The sequence below is a fragment of the Peromyscus leucopus genome, chromosome 13 (genome assembly GCF_004664715.2).
Source record: "Peromyscus leucopus breed LL Stock chromosome 13, UCI_PerLeu_2.1, whole genome shotgun sequence".
NCBI classification, from domain to species: Eukaryota; Metazoa; Chordata; class Mammalia; order Rodentia; family Cricetidae; genus Peromyscus; species Peromyscus leucopus.
The window spans coordinates 63,278,910-63,297,982 of NC_051074.1; the positions used below are offsets into that span (position 1 = coordinate 63,278,910).

A 19,073-nucleotide genomic window follows, 5' to 3' on the forward strand; every position below is an offset into this window, starting at 1 on the left:
TGTTGGTGGGAGTGCAAACTTGTACAGCCACTTTGGAAATTAGTATGGTGGTTTCTCAGAAAATTGGGCATCAATCTACCTCAAGAACCAACAATACCACTCTTGGGCATATACCCAAAGGATGCACAATCATACCACAAGGACATATGCTCAGCAATGTTCATAGGAGCATTATTCACAATAGCCAGAACCTAGAAACAACTAGATGCCCCTCAACTGAAGAATAGATAAAGAAAATATGGTACATTTACACAATGGAGTATTACTCAGTGGTGAAAAATAATGACATCATGAAATTTGTAGGCAAATGGATGGAACTAGAAAAAAAAATCCTGAGTGAGGTAACCCAGACCTAGAAAGACAAACATGGTATGTACTCACTCATAAGTGGATATTAAATGTAAAGCAATGGATAACTAGGCTACAATCCACAGCCCCAGAGAAGCTAGGCAACAAGGAGGACCCTTTGAAGCACATGCATAGATCGCCCTAGGAAGGAGAAATAGATAAGATCTGGGTAAACTGGGAATGTGAGGAGGGGGAAAGGGATGGGGGAAAAGAACATGAGTGAATTGGATGGTCAAGTTGGGGGAGAGACAGAGAGAGAGAGCAAGGAAAGAGATATCTTGATAGAGGGAGTCATTATGAACCCCATAACCTGTTGCTAAGGAAATTCCCAGGAATCCACAAGGATGTCCCCAGCTAAGACCCCAAGCAACAGTAGAGAGGGTGCCTGAACTGGCCTTCCCCTGTAATCAGATCGATGACTACCCTAATTGTGATCATAGAACCTTCATCCATTAACTGATGGGAGCAGATGCAGAGATCCACAGCTAAGCACTTGGCTGAGCTCCTGGAGTCCCTTCAAAGAGAGGGAGGAGGGATTATATGAGCAAGGGGGATCAAGATCATGATGAGAAAACCCAGAGACAGCTGATCTAAGCTAGTAGGAGCTCACAGACTATGGACTGACAGTTGGGGAACCTACATGAGACCGAACTAGGCCTCTTAATGTGGGTGACAGTTGTGTGGCTTGGGCAATATGTGGGGCCACTGGCAGTGGGAACAGGATTTATCCCTAGTGAATGAAATGGCTCTTTGGAACTCATTCCTTATGGAGGTATACCTTGCTCAGCCTTGATGCAGCAGGGGGTGTAAGACAAATTGCTAAACAGTCTTATTAATAAAAATCCGGAGCCAGATATTGGGGTGAAAGCCGAGAGATCAAGGAATAGGACAAGCCACAGCCAACCTCACCTCACTAACTCCTCAGCTTCCAAAGAGACCTACTTCCTGTATACCCATGCCTATATGCCTTTCTGTTCTGCATCTCACTTCCTCTCTCCACCCACCTACATTACTTCCTTTCTGTCTGTACAGACCTCCAGACCTCTATGGTTAGTGCTGGGATTAAAGGCGTGTGCTACCATGGCCTGACTTCTCTGTTTAATATAGTGGCTGGCTTTCCCCCCTGATCCTCAGATAGGCCTTATTAGGGTGCACAATATATTGGAGGACACAATATATCACCACAGGGGAGGGGCTTGGTACTGCCTAGACTTGATATGCCAGGCTTTGTTGACTCCCCATGGGAGGCCTCACCCTCTCTCCTGAGTGGATAGGGGGAGAGGGAGGAGGGAGCAAGAATGGGGGAGCGAGGGGAAACTGTGGTTGGTATGTAAAATAAAAAAAAAAACAAAAAAACTTTTAAATAGAAAAAAAAACCCAGCAATTATTGCTAAGGGCCCAGGTCTCTGAATTTGCCAATACATAGCCCTCCAGAACCTCTTTTGTGCATCCATTCGGCATTACATTACCATGTGCCTCGGAGACTGTTTCACATGACAAAGGACAAGACATGGCCCCAGCCACCACAGAGCTTGTGGTAACCCATGCAGCAGTGGTAGTGAAAGGGGACAGGATTTATCTGGAAGAAGAGCCCCCGAATGCCCTTGAGAACCCAGCACCCAGCACAGGGCTTCATACCTAGTAAAAGGGCAGTGAACTGAAGCCGGGCAGGCAGTAGGTCTCGTGCTGAAGGGTGAGGGAGGAAGTGTTTGTGGGTAAAGCTGGAGAAGATTTCCCGATTTCATACATAAACAAAAGTGGACAGGAAAAAAAAAAAAAAAACAAACACTAGATACATCTCATTTATATACTTTGGATCACAAATGGAAACAGAGTGAGTTTCACAAAACCTCACGCAACATTTGAGAGCCTCATGAATCCTACATTTTGCCTTCTGCCTACATTAAAGCAGGTTTTAGGAGTGTCAGTTTAAGCTGAATGTGTTTAATGTGAAGACTTGGCAACGCTACATTCTACACACACTGTGTTTTTCCATGCAGCCATAAAATGAATTTTATATCAATGTTCATAAAAATGCCACATCCTCAAAGGCAATTTGAAGACTAGTATGCACTGGCCACTCATGATTCCCACATGCTTTTTGGTCACTCGGCCTCAGAGCCAGTTCATGGCCAGGTTGTCATGCACAAGCTCTTGGAAGAGCGTTTTTTAAAAAAACATTTTATTTTATTATTTTTAATAATGTGTATGCATGTGGGTCTCTGTGTGGTTGTGCTAGGCCGTCAGAATCCAGAGACATCAGATGCCCTGAAGCTGGAATTACAGGTAATGGTGTGCCACTAGACAGGGTCACTAAAAATCGAACCTGGGTCCTCTGGAAGAGCAGTGCTTACTCTTCACCACTAAGACATTTCTACTGCCCCTAGCAGGGGAATCCTTTAAAGTATATTCTCCTTGACACTGATCTTTATCTATTGATTACTTTACCTTTGTATGAGCATGTCCCCTAACACCTATTGGATGATAACTATGGCCATAGGTTGTGGTAATACTTTTCACTGATTGCTTGATTAATACTTATTTATACTCTCGGCATCTTCTTATAGCTCAAGATTGTGAGGCTCTTGCCCAAGGACACAGAGCTTATTGGCAGCGGTTGGAATGCAAAGTAAACAGCACTCTATGACTTCCTCAACTAACACAAAGGTTCACGAGTAAAACACTCTGGTGTCTCTGGGGTGTGCCAGGGACAGCAAGGCATTGTCCAGGGAAGAGAAGTGACAGTGTCTTGGGCCTCAGAATTTCTTTGATAGTTACACATTTTAAAGCTAGAACTATTTTAGCTATTGATCAGGATATTTGGAAGTTAGAAAATACCAACCAAGGTACAGGATGCAGTACTTTTCTATGTATGCACGTCTTTGGAGAATTTGGTAGAGGCATGGATTCTTTTATTCAAGGGGTTACACTCAGGAAACAAAACTAGTATTTGGAAACCAATTGGAAAGCAATTAAGTCTTAAGGTATGCAACAGCCCATGTGGTTGAAAATGTTTTGGAAAAATCGAAATGTGGAGCACAACTGCCAGAAGAGGGTCCTCAGAGCAGAAGGCATTTCAGGTGAATACAAATGAACAAGAGAGTTTCTGCTCTGAAGGAAACATTGTAAAAGAACTTTTAGTAACTGTAAAGTACGTACTTGACTTTCATATGCCACTTTAATTACTCAATTTGTCTATCATAGTTATTCTTTTTTAACTTTCTTTTTATTTTTTCTTTGTGTCTTTTACATCATGCCTCCCAATCCCACTCATCTCTCTCCCCCCAAAAATTAAACAAAATAAAATTTAAGAGAAAAAAAAAGAGGAAGGGGACAATCTCATCAGCAGTGAAGATAGAACCCGTGATTGGCTCCCAATACCCGCTGGGCGGCTGACAGCCACCCGTAAATGCATTTCCGGGGATCTGGTGCTCTCCTCCAGCCTCTGTGGGCACCCATATCCACATGGTGCACACAAACTCATGTAGACACATACACATACGTACATAAAAATAAACCTTCAAAAGAAGCTCTTCAGGCAAAGCAGCCTGTCTGATTCATTCTTTTTCTCTGTTTATGTGTGTCGATGTTTTTCCTGGATATATATCTGTGCACCATGTGCATGCCTGGTGCCCGTGGAAGCCAGAAGAAGGCACTGAGTCCCCTAGGATTGGAGTTACAGATGGTTGTGCCCCTCCTCGGTTCTGGAGATCAAATCTGAGTGCTCTGGAAAAGCAGACAGTGCTCCTAACTGCTGAGCCTCCACTAAAACACACACACACACACACACACACACACACACACACACACACAAACACACACACAAACACATTTATTTGCTTCCTTTGTGTGCCGGACAGGGTACATGCTTGTGACAGTCTGGAAGTCAGAGGACAACTCAAAAGAATTCTTTCATTCTACCTTGTGGCCTGGGGATTGAACCCGCGTCATCAATACACGTTAATACCAAGAGTAATTTTGATCACATTCACTGCTGAGTTTTTCTGTGATTTACTACAGCTAACGCCCACACAGGAAAGGAACACATTAAATTTGATCCTGACTTTTACCAAATGTTTATACTCAGGATCACAATTCTGAGTGTCTAAATGCTTCTTGAGTAAAAGTAAAGGTCAAGAATAGAAATATAATCTCAGCAGGATTCCCACCATCCAACAGAGCTGCTGGCACTCAGACCCACTTTTTTAAAACAAGCTGCAGACTCACCACAGGTGGAAAGCCTGATTCTTTGGATGGTGTTGCAAGTTGCCTGCTGAAAATGGTAGCTGACCTTCCGGAAGGATGGACTGCAGAGAACACTGACTGCCGCATGGGGAAAGAACTGAGTTCTTACAGTTCCAGTCAGCTCCACTGGCCATATCTTAAACCCCAATAGATGCCTGAATAGTCCCTTGTTAAGACCTAGCAAGGAGGAAATCTGCAGGAAGGCTGTTATCATACTAGCCCGAGAAGGAAGCTGAGAGGGTGGTCAGCAGCTCCAAGGAAGAGGGGGAACAGAGCTGTTCACAGTCATCATATGTGACCGCAAAGGGGAAGCGATGGTGAGCCGGGACACAGAACACAGCCCAGCACCTCTGTCCCCTCCTCCTGCTGAATTAGCGTTCATGGTGGTTAGGGGATGTGGAGAGTGGCAAAATGATGAAGAGACAGACTCCACTGACATCTTCTTCAGAAGCTGCTGCTCTCGGGCCGGTGGTGGCTCAACAGGTAAGAGTGCTTGCCACAGAGGCCGGGGAGCAGGGTGCGAATCCTGCAGCCCACAGTGGAAGGAGAGCGCCAACTCCTGGAAGCTACACTCCAACTTCTCAACATGTACTGCTAGTGCACCCAGATGTCTGCGCTCTCTCTCTCTCTCTCTCTCTCTCTCTCTCTCTCTCTCTCTCTCTCTCTCTCTCTCTCTCTCACACACACACACACACACACACACACACAACTCTCACACACACACACACACACACACAAATAAGGTAATTATGTTGAAAGAAGACCCTCTTGGCTCTCACGTGACACTAGTTAAGAATAAAAAAGTGAACGTGATGACTGCTCAGTGTCCAGATGGTCAGTGACGAGTATCATCGGCCAGCCTCAGCCTCCTCCCCACGCCCCGAGACTTTGGTGCCTGTTCAGTATCAGCCCCAGTGAGGGTATCTTCCTTTTCCCTGCAGCTCTGGGACTCGAGCCCGGGGCTTTGTCCTGTAATCGGTGTTTCCTTACAATTACTTCCTGTCCTGACTATATCCTAAGCACGGTCTCCTTTAAGGTCAGAGACTATAAGGTCACTTGGACACGTCTGTACAGGCAGCAGAATCAAAAATGCCCAAACAAACCTGTTCAGTAATGTGATGTGGACTGGTTTCATCCAGATAAGCCACTGCCTTCTGGGGATGGCATATATCAAAGGCAGGGGTTCTGTGCAGCCAGAACAGCAGCACTCACTCTGCCTGGATTGAAGCCATGTCCGTCCTCCAGCCCAGGAACCCTGAGCGTGGGGGAAGCTAGCTGCAGAACCCTCTGCTGGGCCAGGAGGCAGGCATTGACAGACCTTTCTCACTCATGTCAGATCAGGGCACAGAGGAGACTAAAGCGAAGCACAGAAGTGTACACCGTAGCTGGCCACAGGAAGGAGAATTCCTGTTAGACTGGGAACATGCCTGGCACCCATGCGGCACAGCTGGAGGCGAATGCCATGTGAAAGCATGACCCAGGTCAGCAGTTTGTGACGGTGACTCCAGCCTGAAGGTGCTCTGTGGCCTTTGCCATCTACTCTGTGGTCCACAGTGCTTCTCAGCAGCAAATGTCTGCTCCCTAGAGGCCACATGGCGGCCCTTCAGACTCCAGCTCAGACCGGAACTTAAAGCATTTTTCAATAAAATGTTCAGGCCTCTATCTCCGGCTTCCACAGAGCTAGTCTTTCCACCGAGCTTCTCACTGCAGGTGCACACTTCTCTGTCCATCGCACACGGTGCAGTAGTGACATGCTACACCCCCGGTTTCCAGGATAGCTGTGAGACCTCACACCTGAGTCCACTTTTCAACGGTGTATCTGGCTTTCAGTTCACCTTCGACATCTTTGAAAAATATCAGGGAAGGATTTCTAAATTCACAACAAAGAACGTTTGTTTCCCTCCCTGATGAAACTCTGCTGTCCCTTCAACACCTCATGAAAGAATGTCTTTGTTGTGGTGGTTTGGCTGGTTTGGTTTTTAGAGGCAGGATCTCACACTGTGTTTGAGCTGGCTTCAAACTCACAGCCTTGACCTCTCAAGTACTATAGGACTACAGGTATGAGCCAGCATGCCCAGATTCACACATGCTCTTTTTTCTTGAGTCTCTTATGCAAACTATCTTTTTCTATCTCCAGTTAAAGGAAAAATAGTATATTAGTGTATATACAATATATATTTTTATATTCTTATAGAAACATTCATTTTTAGTAGGAACACAGATCATTTTATGGAGTCTTAAAACCCTCATATATCAACAGACAATGCTATTAAAGAATACAAGGAGAGAACAGTCCACTGAAGTGAGAAATCCTTATCACTGTGAAGCTCCCTCTCTACTCATGTTTAGTGCTTTATGATTCTCAAGTGACACAATGCTGAGACATGTACTCCATTGCAAAACCCTTCCAGGGTTCTAATTATTACAGATAATAGCTGACTTTGTGACAGGCAATAACCTACCATTATATACCCAGTTTTGTATATGTATATTTGTAAACACATTTTCTCTTACCAATCACACATTATATCAGATTTGAGAAGAGCACCTTTAAAGTGTGTATATTTTTGAATTATATAATTACATGGCTATAAGTGATACATGTCCTTTATGTATTTTTTTCATTGTGATGAGGGACTATGGTAATGAGGATGAGTTTTATACGGTCTGCTTAGATGAGTAACTGTGAATCTGAATCAAGACAGGACATTATCCTGGCTTAAGTGCACTTACATCCTTTGGGTTAGGAAACAATTACAGTAACATCTAATACAGCTAATGAAATTACACAATGTTTGGCACAGTGATTCAGGAGCTGAGCCTGTCACAGTCCAATCAGCTCCAGTGATCTTGTCCTGATGATCATAATCACAATGCCAGTCACTAACTAGGTAAGCAGAGTTTTTAGAATCTGAAGGGGATCATGTACACTAACCCAGAAAAGAGCTTTGAATACAGATCCATCTTTCAGTATTCTTAATCCACATGCTAAAAGCCTCCCAGGAAATCTTTCAGATTTATGTTGTGGCAGGAAACAGCGCTGAAGCAACAGGAGGAAGCCAGACCAGCATGTCTGAGTCAAGATTTAGAGGGTTCATGGAAAAACAGTAACACAACTCTCAAGCTTCTGCTGTAAGCCACCAGATGCAATAAAATAACTGAAGAGAGAAAATATTAGAGCCATATTTTCTCATATGTACAGTTAATCTAAAAAAAAAATCAGAAGAACCTGAGCCTTTGAAAGATGTACATCCTTTTATATTTTAAAACCACCTTTGGAGGCGTGTGCCTAAGAGCCTAGCAGAACAGTTTATTCTAGAGTTCCTCTTTCTTTGTTTAAACACAAGGGTGTGGGGAAAAAAACGGCTTTGTTTGGCTCAACACAAGACAGCACCCAGAGCAGCTGAGAACCAGCACCGCCATCGGAGCTGTGGACCCTCCCTTCCGGGGCAGAGCCTGATGGGGAAGGTCAGGGCTGGGTCAGTCGCTGCTGGTGCAGCATGGAACGTTCTCATGCCAGCCAGCCATCAGCTCACCTTGCAGGACCTCCATGGGGAGGACAGTCCAGGCATTTTCCAGGTAGGAAATGTAAATATAGCGAGCTGTATTGCAGGCCAGTCCAATGTACAAAACCCTGGAAAAGAAAAAAAAACACACACACACAATATGAAGCAAAGTAAGTTGGGCCCCAGAATGAAACACAGATCATGAATATTATTTATGTTTCCACTCTCCAAACCATTCATGATTAAACAGATATTTTCCAAACTTAGGAACAGGAAAGCTCATGGACAAACTTAACCACCAGTGTAGGAAGGAGACTGCCCTACCATAACTGCCCACTGCCTTGCCCAAATGCTTAATGTAAAAGCCAACATCGCCCTTCCTGAAACTTTATTATTGGCAGAACTGGTGCTTTTTCACATAGTCCGGGCACACGGCCAGCTATAATGATGCTGCTGGCTTCCTCCCTGGTGGCTGTAGCCTAAATATGCCTGGGACTGTAGCTCCCCACAATGATGGGGGGGAGGTTAAGGTGGATAGGGGGAGTATAAAAATGGGAACCTCAGCCTTGATTATATACGCAGGTCACCAAAGAGGTTCATGAGATTCACATTGTTGAAAGCCAACCACAAATGATAAACAACAAACAAAATGTTTTCTCAGCAGTTCAACTGATTCATGTTCATTATTTTACAAATTACACGTGATATCACATTCTTACAAAACAGATAAATATGCAGCACCCTCTAATATCACAACCACCAAAAATGTAAGGACAAACCAAAACAAACACAGACCAAAGCTGTACAGCAAGCCTGGGCCCCACGGTGGCTGCTTCTCAGCACACAGTGCGACAAGGGGCATCTCCCTCCCCACTTCTCCCATTTTCTACTAATTTTCATAACTTCAAGGCTTTTCTTTCCTCTCCTTTATCTGTGTGTGTATGTGAAGGAAGGAGGGGGGGGACGGAGGGAGGGAGGGAGGGAGGGAGGGAGGGAGGGAAGGAGTGAGCACCCTTAGAAGCCAGAAGAGGGTCCTAGACCTGGAGCTACAGGTTGTTGTAAGCTGTCCAATATGATGCTGGGAACCCAACTCGGGTCCTCTAGAAACACAGGAAGTGCTCTTAACCACTGAGCATCTCTCCAGCCCCACTTTTCACGTTTTCTAAAATCTAAGTGGATGAAAATCAGAAAGTGAAAGAAATCCCACCCGACAACCAGAGCGGCGGTCCTCATCTTGCTCAGCTGTGTTTTTACATCTTTCTACACACTGCTCTCTTTTTTTTCTAACTTTGCTCTTGGGTCCCTGGCTGGAAGTGATCCTAAATATGGAACAAAAGGATGGAGAAAAGACAAAGAAAAGGCAAAGGGGTAGGAAGGATGGGGACACACCATTGGAAGGAACTTGGAAGGTCCTCCAGGAAGTCCTCTTGATATAGAGGCCCGAGTCATCAGTTCTATGGAGAGTATATTCTTCACACTTACGTGGCTTGGTGAATAAAAGCATGTATTTCAAATTTGATAAAAATTATTTTTCCTGAACTTTCTACTAATCTATCAGCTTCTCTCTCTTACAAAATAACACAAAAGTAAGATGCAAACCCTACTACCAAAACACAAAACACATTACACAGGCCTTTTGACTTCACTGAAAGCAGCCTCATACATGGCCTCCAATTGGCCTAACTTAAGGATCAGCAATAGGGGCCATGATGTAGATATCGGACTTTCTGAGCCAGTCGGCTGCCATTCATCCCCACTGTGGTGGTGTGGTGGCAGCCACAAGTGACACACAACATTTCAGTGAGATGCACTGTAGTTTGAATTTCACATAATGTTATTCTTCTTGCTCATTCTTCCAACCATTTTCAAAACATAGAAAACTATCCTTAGTTCACGGGATATACAAAAAAATGGGGCGTAGGCCAGTTTGACCCTCACACCACAACCTTGACTGCAGGCCTAGTTGAGTAATTGCTAACCTTAGCTATATCAAATTCACTCTGATAACTTCAAAACACAGATGTCAAGATCCATCTCAATAAAGAGCGCTCTGGCTAAAAGCCAGGTGTGGTGCTTTGGAACCCTCCACGGCTGTTCTGATACTGAGTCAGGGTGGGGAACCGCAGGCAAGCTCATCACAAGCTGTCTCCAGGAATAGCTCCCAGAAATCTCTCACAAACAAACGGATAATCCACTTTTCCAACATCCATACTGCCCATCTTCAACCTCGTTTTTGAGCCATGAAACTTTCATTTGATCCAGGACACAGTCTAAAACTCTCGGCCTCTGCCAAGCAGCCCAGATTAAAGCTGGGTTGCTATGAATTTAAGTTAGCCTTTTCTTCATCCCCATGGTTCTACATCTTGACAGAAAGTCTGTTAGATCAAAAAGGAACCCCATAAAAAGAAGAAAATTGAGAATACCCACAACAAGCTACTGTCTCTCTAAAGCAGGATTTTCATGTGTCAAATAGTGATAATAACATTATATTCCACAGGTTTGTGAAGAAGTCACAACACAGAAGCAGTTGATGAATGGTGGCATTGACATTTGTTTTAAGTGTCCAAGAAATTTTTTATTCTCTGAAAAAAACCACTCTTCCAGGATTGCCAAGGGGGGCGTGTTCAGTTTTAGATCTCAAGTGTCCCCCACAGTCTACCTGTGGCAGTTTTGCTCCCCGTATGGTGGCGCTGTTGGGAACAGTGGGAACTCTAAGAGGCCAGTGTAGGTCACAGCCGGTGGAGCTGCCTTGGGAGGTTGTGGGGCTTGGCTGGTGGAGGTCCTTGAAGGTTGCACCTGACCCTGCTTGCAGTCCCATTCTCTGATTCTCAATTCACCAAGATAAGAAGAAGCCACAGCACGAAGCTCCAGCCACCACCCTTCCCATCGTGATGGACTATATCCATAAAACTGTGAGAACCAAACCCCTCCTCCCCTTAAGATGCTACCGTGACATATTTTGTCATAGCAGTGAGGAAAACAGCTAACACAGGGGACATGTACTTGAAGGGGGATGTTAGCCCCACCCTTTCCTGCTTCTCTGCTTCTCGGCCACCATGAGGTTTCGAGCTTTCCTCCACCTTGCTCTCTCCACCACAGTGTCCTCCCTTGTCACAAGCAACAAGGTCAAGTGAACATGGAGTGAGATCAAAGCCCAACCATAACTTACCTCATTTCAAATTTTGCCTCTAGTATTTTGTTACAGTGACAGAAAGCTGACTAATACCAAACTTTGTTGCGGGATATTTGGTCACACTGTGAACCCTGAGATTGCAAGCCACCAGTTGACTGGAAATAACCATAGAGAGAGAGGGGAAGTTGGGAGGTTGGAAAGAGGGGCACAGGAAGTAGAATGGAGGGACATCCTATTGGAAGAGTTTTGTTCCAGATGGCGTAGGAGAAAACCCTCTTTCTGAGAAGGTGGCAGAGGAAGGTCAGCTGGCTGCTTTCCCTGCCTCTCTGAGCTAGCAGGTGTTCACCCCAGCCTCTGGCTCCTGAGTCTTTATCGGTAAAATAAAAAGGGAGAGACTTAATTAAAACAACATTTGCCTTCCTGTGTGGAGGCTGCCGAGGTGGAGATGGGAGGCAAAGGCTTCGCTGGGCTGCAGCTTCAGCAGGGAGGCTGTGGCGGCTGGCGAGGGCTCAGTCAGCAGCTGAGGCAGTGATAGGATCAGGGGCAGCCGCTGTGCTGCAGATATAAACAACAGGGCCTGAGCATTTTTTCCCCTCACCAACCATTTTGTGGAACAATAGTTTTAAGAAATTCACAAAGGTTGAATTAGGAGCAGAAAGAGAAGGGGTATTTGGGTCTATGAAAAGGCATGAGCATAGACATGCTGACCTGGCACTGAAAAGTATTCCAGCAACCTAAGGATCCCATAAGTGTCTGAATGGGATATTTACACTATGATATGTTCCCTTTTATACACTGGATTGTGCCCAAAATTGAAGGCCTAAGTGCTAAGTCCCAGTATTCCCTGAGTGAGACTCTATTTGGTCACGTAAATGAGATCACATGGCTGGGTCCTACCCCAATGTGACTGGTCTGGCATCTCAGAAGAGGAGAGGGTGAAGGGGCAGACAGTGGAGGAGGACGAGCCAAGGAGAGGCCCCCAGAAAAGCTAACCCTGTTGGCACTTTCGTCCTGGACCGATAACTGCGAGAACTGTGAAGAAATAATTGTATTCGAAGCTGCCCTGTCTGAAGTATTTCGTCAGGGCGTCTCTCACCATTGCATTTACTCAGATGAGATTACAGGTTTGTTAATGGAGAGGAGGTTATTGGGTGTCTCTGTCTGCACAGGCCAGTTCTTAACATTCAACATAGAGCTGTGTTCAGCGCCTTAGGCTCCTGGGTACCAGTGTCCTAAAACACTCCTCAGGAAGCTTATGTGGAAACCTATGACCATTGGTGTGATGATCACAGCAGCTTTCCTAACTTTCCTATTTCATAGCAGGAGTCAGTAATAAAAGCAGACAAGAACTAGGCCATTTTGGAGCAGCTGTTTGAGGCAAGTGAAGTTATCCACTAATAGGTATAAACGTAATGAGGAGCCAAATAACTTGTCAGATTATCTAGCCTGAATTGGAGCAAAATATGAAAGTCAGAGAAAAGTGTTATGCGACTCTTGTGAGATGCTACTGTGTACCCTGTACACTGTGCTGGGTTCAAGAAGAATAAATGGGAACAGAAAATGCTCTTTGCCTTCAAACACCTGATAACCCAACCCAGTGGGAGAAAGCAGTGTAAATAAAATACATTAAGGACATATGCACAACGAGCCATGGGATCCAGCTACCCACACAGGGTCAGACATACCTGTGTCAGAAGGACAAAGTGGGGAAAAGCATTATAGACAGCAGGAGCAGACTGAACAGAAATTAACCAGGAAGCTGAAAGATTCACAGAGACCATGTTGGAAGGATACAAAAAGGGTGTGTGTGTGTAAATAATAAGGGCAGAGGGGGAAAGTACAATTTTCTACTCCAGACCTATTCTAGAAATTATTCCAGAGAGAACAGGGATGTGGACAGGAAGTCCAAGTGGGCTTATCCTGAGATACTCATCTGATTGGCTGTACATCAAACCTGCACCTCAAGGTACAGTATTTACAGAAGTAATGTAAGGTACTGGACTTTTCCAGCCTCATAGGACATGATCTGGGTTTCAGTTTCAGCTTAAAATGATGGAGAGGTGGCTCGGTCGGTAAGAGCACTGGCTGCTCTCCTGGAAGACTCAAGTTCAACTCCTAGCACCCATGTCAGGCAACACAAACTGCTTGGAACTCCAGCTCTGGCCAAACTAACACCCCTTTCTGGATGCCATAAACACGCACAGACCCATGGCAGATAGACACATGTACACCTAAACATCTAAACAAAATAATAAAAATAAAGTTAAAAAAAAATAACAGGGTCCTAACTGAGATACTATTGGATATTACTCCTATATTTTTAATCTGTTGAGAGTCTGTATGTTGAGAGTAAATAAACCAAATCGTTGCTAAACAGTTGAAAAGTTCACAATAATTTTCTGTCTGGAAAAAAAAATGATGATTTGTGAAGACAGACTTAAAGAAACTGCTTGTTTGCTTTAAGAGTGACATCATCAGAAAGCATATGGAATGTAGTGGGGACATTCCCATCAAAACAATGTTCTATTAGAAAACATTTCCCACACAGCCTACCTGGCACAACACTACATCCTCCAGCCCATATGCATGTCAAAGGGACAACTGGTCAACCATCTCACCTGCCCCTGTGTCCTTGGGATCTCACTCAGCTCAGTGTGTGTGCATGCGTGTTCACTCGACTTTTACCTACTTGGAAATATAACAACAAAGCAGAAGTGATGGATCCCATTAAGGACAGCCCTATTTAGTTTTGAATATTCTTAATTTTCTTCCTGGAGATAAAAATACAGATAAAAGGACAGTAAAGAGAAGTAAATATGGCTAGGAACTGGCACTACAGTGGCCTTGCTGCTGGTGGCTGTTACTGTCCTCTTAGCTTCTTTGTTGTCTAAGAGGAGGACCTGACAGTAGCATGGAATAGCTTTAGTCCAGCAGAGACTGCAGACTTCCTGTCACCTTTAGCGGTAGCTGCACAACACACACACAACTAAAATGACCACTGTCCCCCCTTCACCTTCCCTTCGGATGCAGTGTGGTTCTTATGCCCTGTCCTCCGAGGAGAGGCCGATTGCCCAGGATACCTGCCTGGTGGCCTCCAGGCATTCTGGCTTATCCCTTCAGCTGTGGTATGGGAATGCCTTGGGATTTTAGAGATCTGTGGCTTAAGTGTTAATGTCTTTTTGTGAGATAGGCATGTGTTGAGCAAATGTGCTGGATTTCATTGCACAGTGCTCCAGGATGTCCCCAAAGCCACTTCCTACCTCTATGCATTGAACTGCTTATGTTTACAGAAATTACAGTGTTTATCTTCAAGCTTAGTCATGAACATTGTCAAAAATGTTGCCAAATATGGACATCTTTTGTACCCTTCCTATTTCTATGAAGTTATTTATTTCTTCACAAACTCTTCACTGATTCCTATACCATAACCAGCTATCTGAAAATATGCACACACACTTATAAACACAATACACACATAATGAATATTTCTATCACATCTGCCATTGTACCTCTAGAATGTAGCACAAATGTGTTTATTAAATATTTATTAATTGATGTTTGATTTAAAGTATTCATAATTCCCACCAGTTTATAAATATTTATTGAGTACCCATTAGATCAGGCAGTATGGTTAAAACTGAATGATCATATCAGAGGCCTCACCTTCCCTGGAGAGTATGGTCAGCCTATAATGTATGGTTACCACTAAGATAAGTGTTGTGCAGAATCACGTGGTGCTGTGATCGTGTGCAAAAGGGAATGGCCCTTTCAGAATGTTCTTGGAGAATACCTGTCTTCCTCAAGAGTCCATCAAGGCAGACTAGCCATAGAGGATGGGACAGAGCTGGTGTCCCGGACTCTGCAGCTAGGCTGAAGCTGTGTCTGTGAGAAGGACTGTTAGCACTCTGTACAGCTTAATCCAGATGTGTTTACTCATTTACTTTATCTGGGGGACTGGTGTTTATTTTTCCACTGGTTGATATGAAATGAGAGGCTTCTACCAACAGTACTAATTAACGCACTTTGCTAGCGCGGAGCACAGTGGGACACGTGGATGTATTCATGATACAGGCATATTTGAAGAGGTCTTTTCTACTAGGCCACCTTTGATAAGCCAAATAAGTCCGTAAAGAATAAGTGTGGGGCTAGAAGAATGGATCAGTGGGTACAGGTGCCTGCCACCAAGCCTGACAGCCTAGTTCAATCCCAGAACCTACATGGTGGGAGGAGAGAACTGACTATTAAATTGTCCTCTGGCCTCTACAGATGTGCTGAGGTACCCCCTCCCCCCTCACCACACATACACGTGGAACAGAGAACAAGAAAGAGTATAGGCTAGCAGTAAGCAAAATGCAAAGCTTTCAGCAAGAACATCCATACCATGACAATTCTGCCTCATGCCATATGTATGACTTTGGATCTCAAATTCCACTGAAGTCAGCTGGCTCTGGAGAAAGTCAATAGGTTCCAGCATGGCTACCATAAGTCACACACCCACATCCCCATCACTGGCTAGACTGACAGATAAATTTGTCTGAATGGCTCTCTGCATAGTTCTTAGGTACCAGCAAAAACTACTTACATCTGAGCACCATGGAAAATAAGGAACAAGGGCCGTCAGGGAGTGGGTCTGGTGTGATCTTCCAAAGTCAAAGCATAAAGTTAGACCCAGTGTGAACTAAGAGAAGCACAGTGTCTACTCCGGTAGCCCACTTCACAGATAAGCAAAGAGAGGGCTGAGGGGAGCCCTACCACAAAGTCACAACTGGATTTAACAGCCAGGTGCTGTTTTCCTACTGCAAGGTGGGACATTAGACGAGCATGTTAATGTATTTTCATAGGACACAGCTGTGCATTTAGATTAAGGAAGCTGGGTGTGTATTTGTCTTGGCTTTGAAAAACGGTTGACATTTTAAACTTTCACAAATCATTGGGAAGACCAGGTAGGAGGAGGGAAGCAGAAAAGCAAATGCCACCCGGTGGCGGCGGTGGTCCAATATTCTGGATCACAAATGCAAGCTTACCCAGAAGCAAATGGTGTTATGAGAGGAAATGAGCCCAGAGTCCATCTCCACTGAGGAAGCTGCAGACCCCACCACAGGCATCCAACTGAGGCACAATGGGGGGGGGGCGGGTAGGTGAGGAAGGGTTCCCCACCACCTAAGGGCCAAGTGGAGGCTGCCTCCAGCTGACTGGCTTTGAGAGACGGTGCTCAGAAGTTCACTGTTCAGCTGTGTAAGGAACAGAAACCAGGGAAAGGCTCCACACAGTGCAGCCAGCGTGGTGGAGAAGATGGGAGGTAGGGGCAGGCCACAGAGAGCCAGGCAGAGCGCTCTCTCTCTCTCTCTCTCTCTCTCTCTCTCTCTCTCTCTCTCTCTCTCTCTCTCTCTCTCTCTCTCACACACACACACACACACACACACACATCTACCTTAAAATCTCATTTCACAAATATGTGTTACAATGTTCTACCTACATTTGAAACAAATTTCTAACAAAAGCTCACACAACAACTCAAGAATAATATAATTAATAGTAATAACTTACTAAGAAAATAGTCATAGTAGTTATCAGTGATTTGAGTAATCGCAATGAAATCATGAGGCCATCCATTATGGTTACACTGACAATAATGTCTGATGTGTATAAATGACCAGAGGACCCAGACTGAGGTCTCACTTTCCTCCCAAAAGAAGGAGATTTGGGGCAAATTTGGCTTTTTTTTTTTTTTTTTTTTTTTTTTTTTTTAGGCTCACACAGTAGGTTTGCCAAGCCAATGCACCTGTCACCAAGAATGCACACACACACAGAAGAATAAAGGTCTGTCACTGCTAGACTCGTTCCATAGCTACCTCACCATGCTGAACCATGAGTTCCTTTACTGTGGCCCTTAACTGTGAGAGCATTTGGAAATCCAGCTCTCTACACCCAGTCCAAGCTCTCCTTCCCGACTCTATTTAGAGGCAAAGTTTGCTCAGGCTGCCAGAAGGTAGCTGGGAGGTTTAAGGAGCAGGCATTCATTTCTCCATTCTGGGGCCTGAAGACCCAAGGCTGTTTGGTGACTACTCTCTTACTAGCTGGCAGGTGGTGGCCAACTGTTTATAGTCTCCTTACATTCCAGGGAATATGACAGAGAAAGAAGGGGGCAAGAGTAGCCAGGCGGTGGTGGCGCACACCTTTAATCCCAGCACTCGGGAGGCAGAGGCAGGCGGATCTCTGTGAGTTCGAGGCCAGCCTGGTCTACAAAGTGAGTTCCAGGAAAGGCACAAAGCTACTCAGAGAAACTCTGTCTCAGAAAAAAAAAAAAAAAAAAAGAAGGGGGCAAGAGGAAGAGATAGGGAGGGGAAGGGAAGGGGGGAAATGTAAGAGGATGAGGAGGGGAGGGAGGTGGAGAGAGAGTAGAGGAAGCAAGGGAGGGAAGGAGGGAGGGAGGGAGGGAGGGAGGGAGGGAGGGAGGGAGGGAGGGAGGGAGGGAGGGAACCAACAAATGTGAAAGGTGAGCACAAGCTCCCTCCTACCACATCTGATAAGCACTAATCCCATATGCTCATGACCTCATCTAAGCCTAACAGCCTGGCTGAGGCTTCCTCTCCAGACACCACCCCACTGACAGATCGAGTGTCAACAGGTAAGTTCAGGGGAGGACACAATCTAGCCCACAGCAGCACAACTATCTATTGTGAAGGTGCCTGAGAATTGAAGTTGTTCCAGACATTGCCCAGTCCAAGAAGAAAAGAAGGTGACTAAGAGGTAAGGATGGGTTACATAAAGGAACAACATCCCTGCCACATACTACCTTATAAACTGAAAGCTGAGAACGGGCTTTGAAGTCTGACGGTTTTCAGGCATGTACAACCGACAGTCCACCGGCCACACACACCCAGGGTCACTAGACTGCCCCAACACAAAGCCATAAAACCACAGACTTACTGAGAGTGTTATGAGGTTTCTTCGCAACATTTTTTTTTTATAATTTAATTGTGAAGTTCCTTAACATAGATGAAAAGGTGATAGATATCACAATGTCAAAGGCTGAACACACACACATATTGTACATCTATCCATTGGTTACAAACTGTGCCACCATGGGCACTTAACCATCACAAATATTAAAATGGACATAGCAACACCTAACTCAAGGGACTATTAGGATTAAATAAGAGCCTGCTGGTAAGGCATTTAGCACATGTTTCTACAGGCACTTTGTACGTAAGAATCACTCACTTGGTAGTCTAGACACCATTGTTCTTACAGTCTTACCCTGTAGTTATATTTTATTGTGATGAGAGATTCTTATTATGTTTTTATATTTTGCTTATGATCTGGATTATAGGGCAATTCAGAAATCTTGATGCTGTTAGAAACAAACAAAAACTTTCAACTGAATTAAGAGCACATGAAGTATCAACTTGTAGTTCACTAAAAAAAAAAAAGAATTCATAATTTCTCTGAAATCCAAAGAATGTAGTAAAATGGACCTTTCTAGAAGTATGACAACATAAATACTTAAAACTACTGAGTAATTGTCTTGTAAAAAACAAGAACGAGGCGGGGGGGATTAGAGAGATGGACCAGTAGAGAAGTACCTGCCACACAGCATGAGTTCAGATCCCTAGCACCCATGAAAAGCCAAGAATGGTCTTGTGCATCTGTAACCCTAGCACACAGGCCTGGGCAGAGACGGAAGAAGCCTTGATGCTCACTGGCCAGCCACTTGCCAATCAGCGAACATCGGGTTCAGTGAGAGACCCTGACTCAAAGGTGACAGTAGAAGGCCCCAGAGGTCAACCTCTGGCCTCCAAATGCACACACACACACACACACAGACACACACACACACA

General features: G+C 44.7%; 1 protein-coding gene across 3 annotated transcripts in view; it reads right to left on the reverse strand.

The window, feature by feature from the left end:
- Mfsd6 (major facilitator superfamily domain containing 6) overlaps positions 1-19,073 on the reverse strand; it is an 80,854-nt gene that overhangs the window by 17,938 nt on the left and 43,843 nt on the right. For all 3 annotated transcript variants that reach the window (XM_028886742.2, XM_028886759.2, XM_028886750.2), the window contains exon 3: positions 8,130-8,227. In XM_028886742.2, coding sequence (XP_028742575.1) covers positions 8,130-8,227 — 98 coding nt within the window. The remainder of the gene's footprint in view (positions 1-8,129; positions 8,228-19,073) is intronic.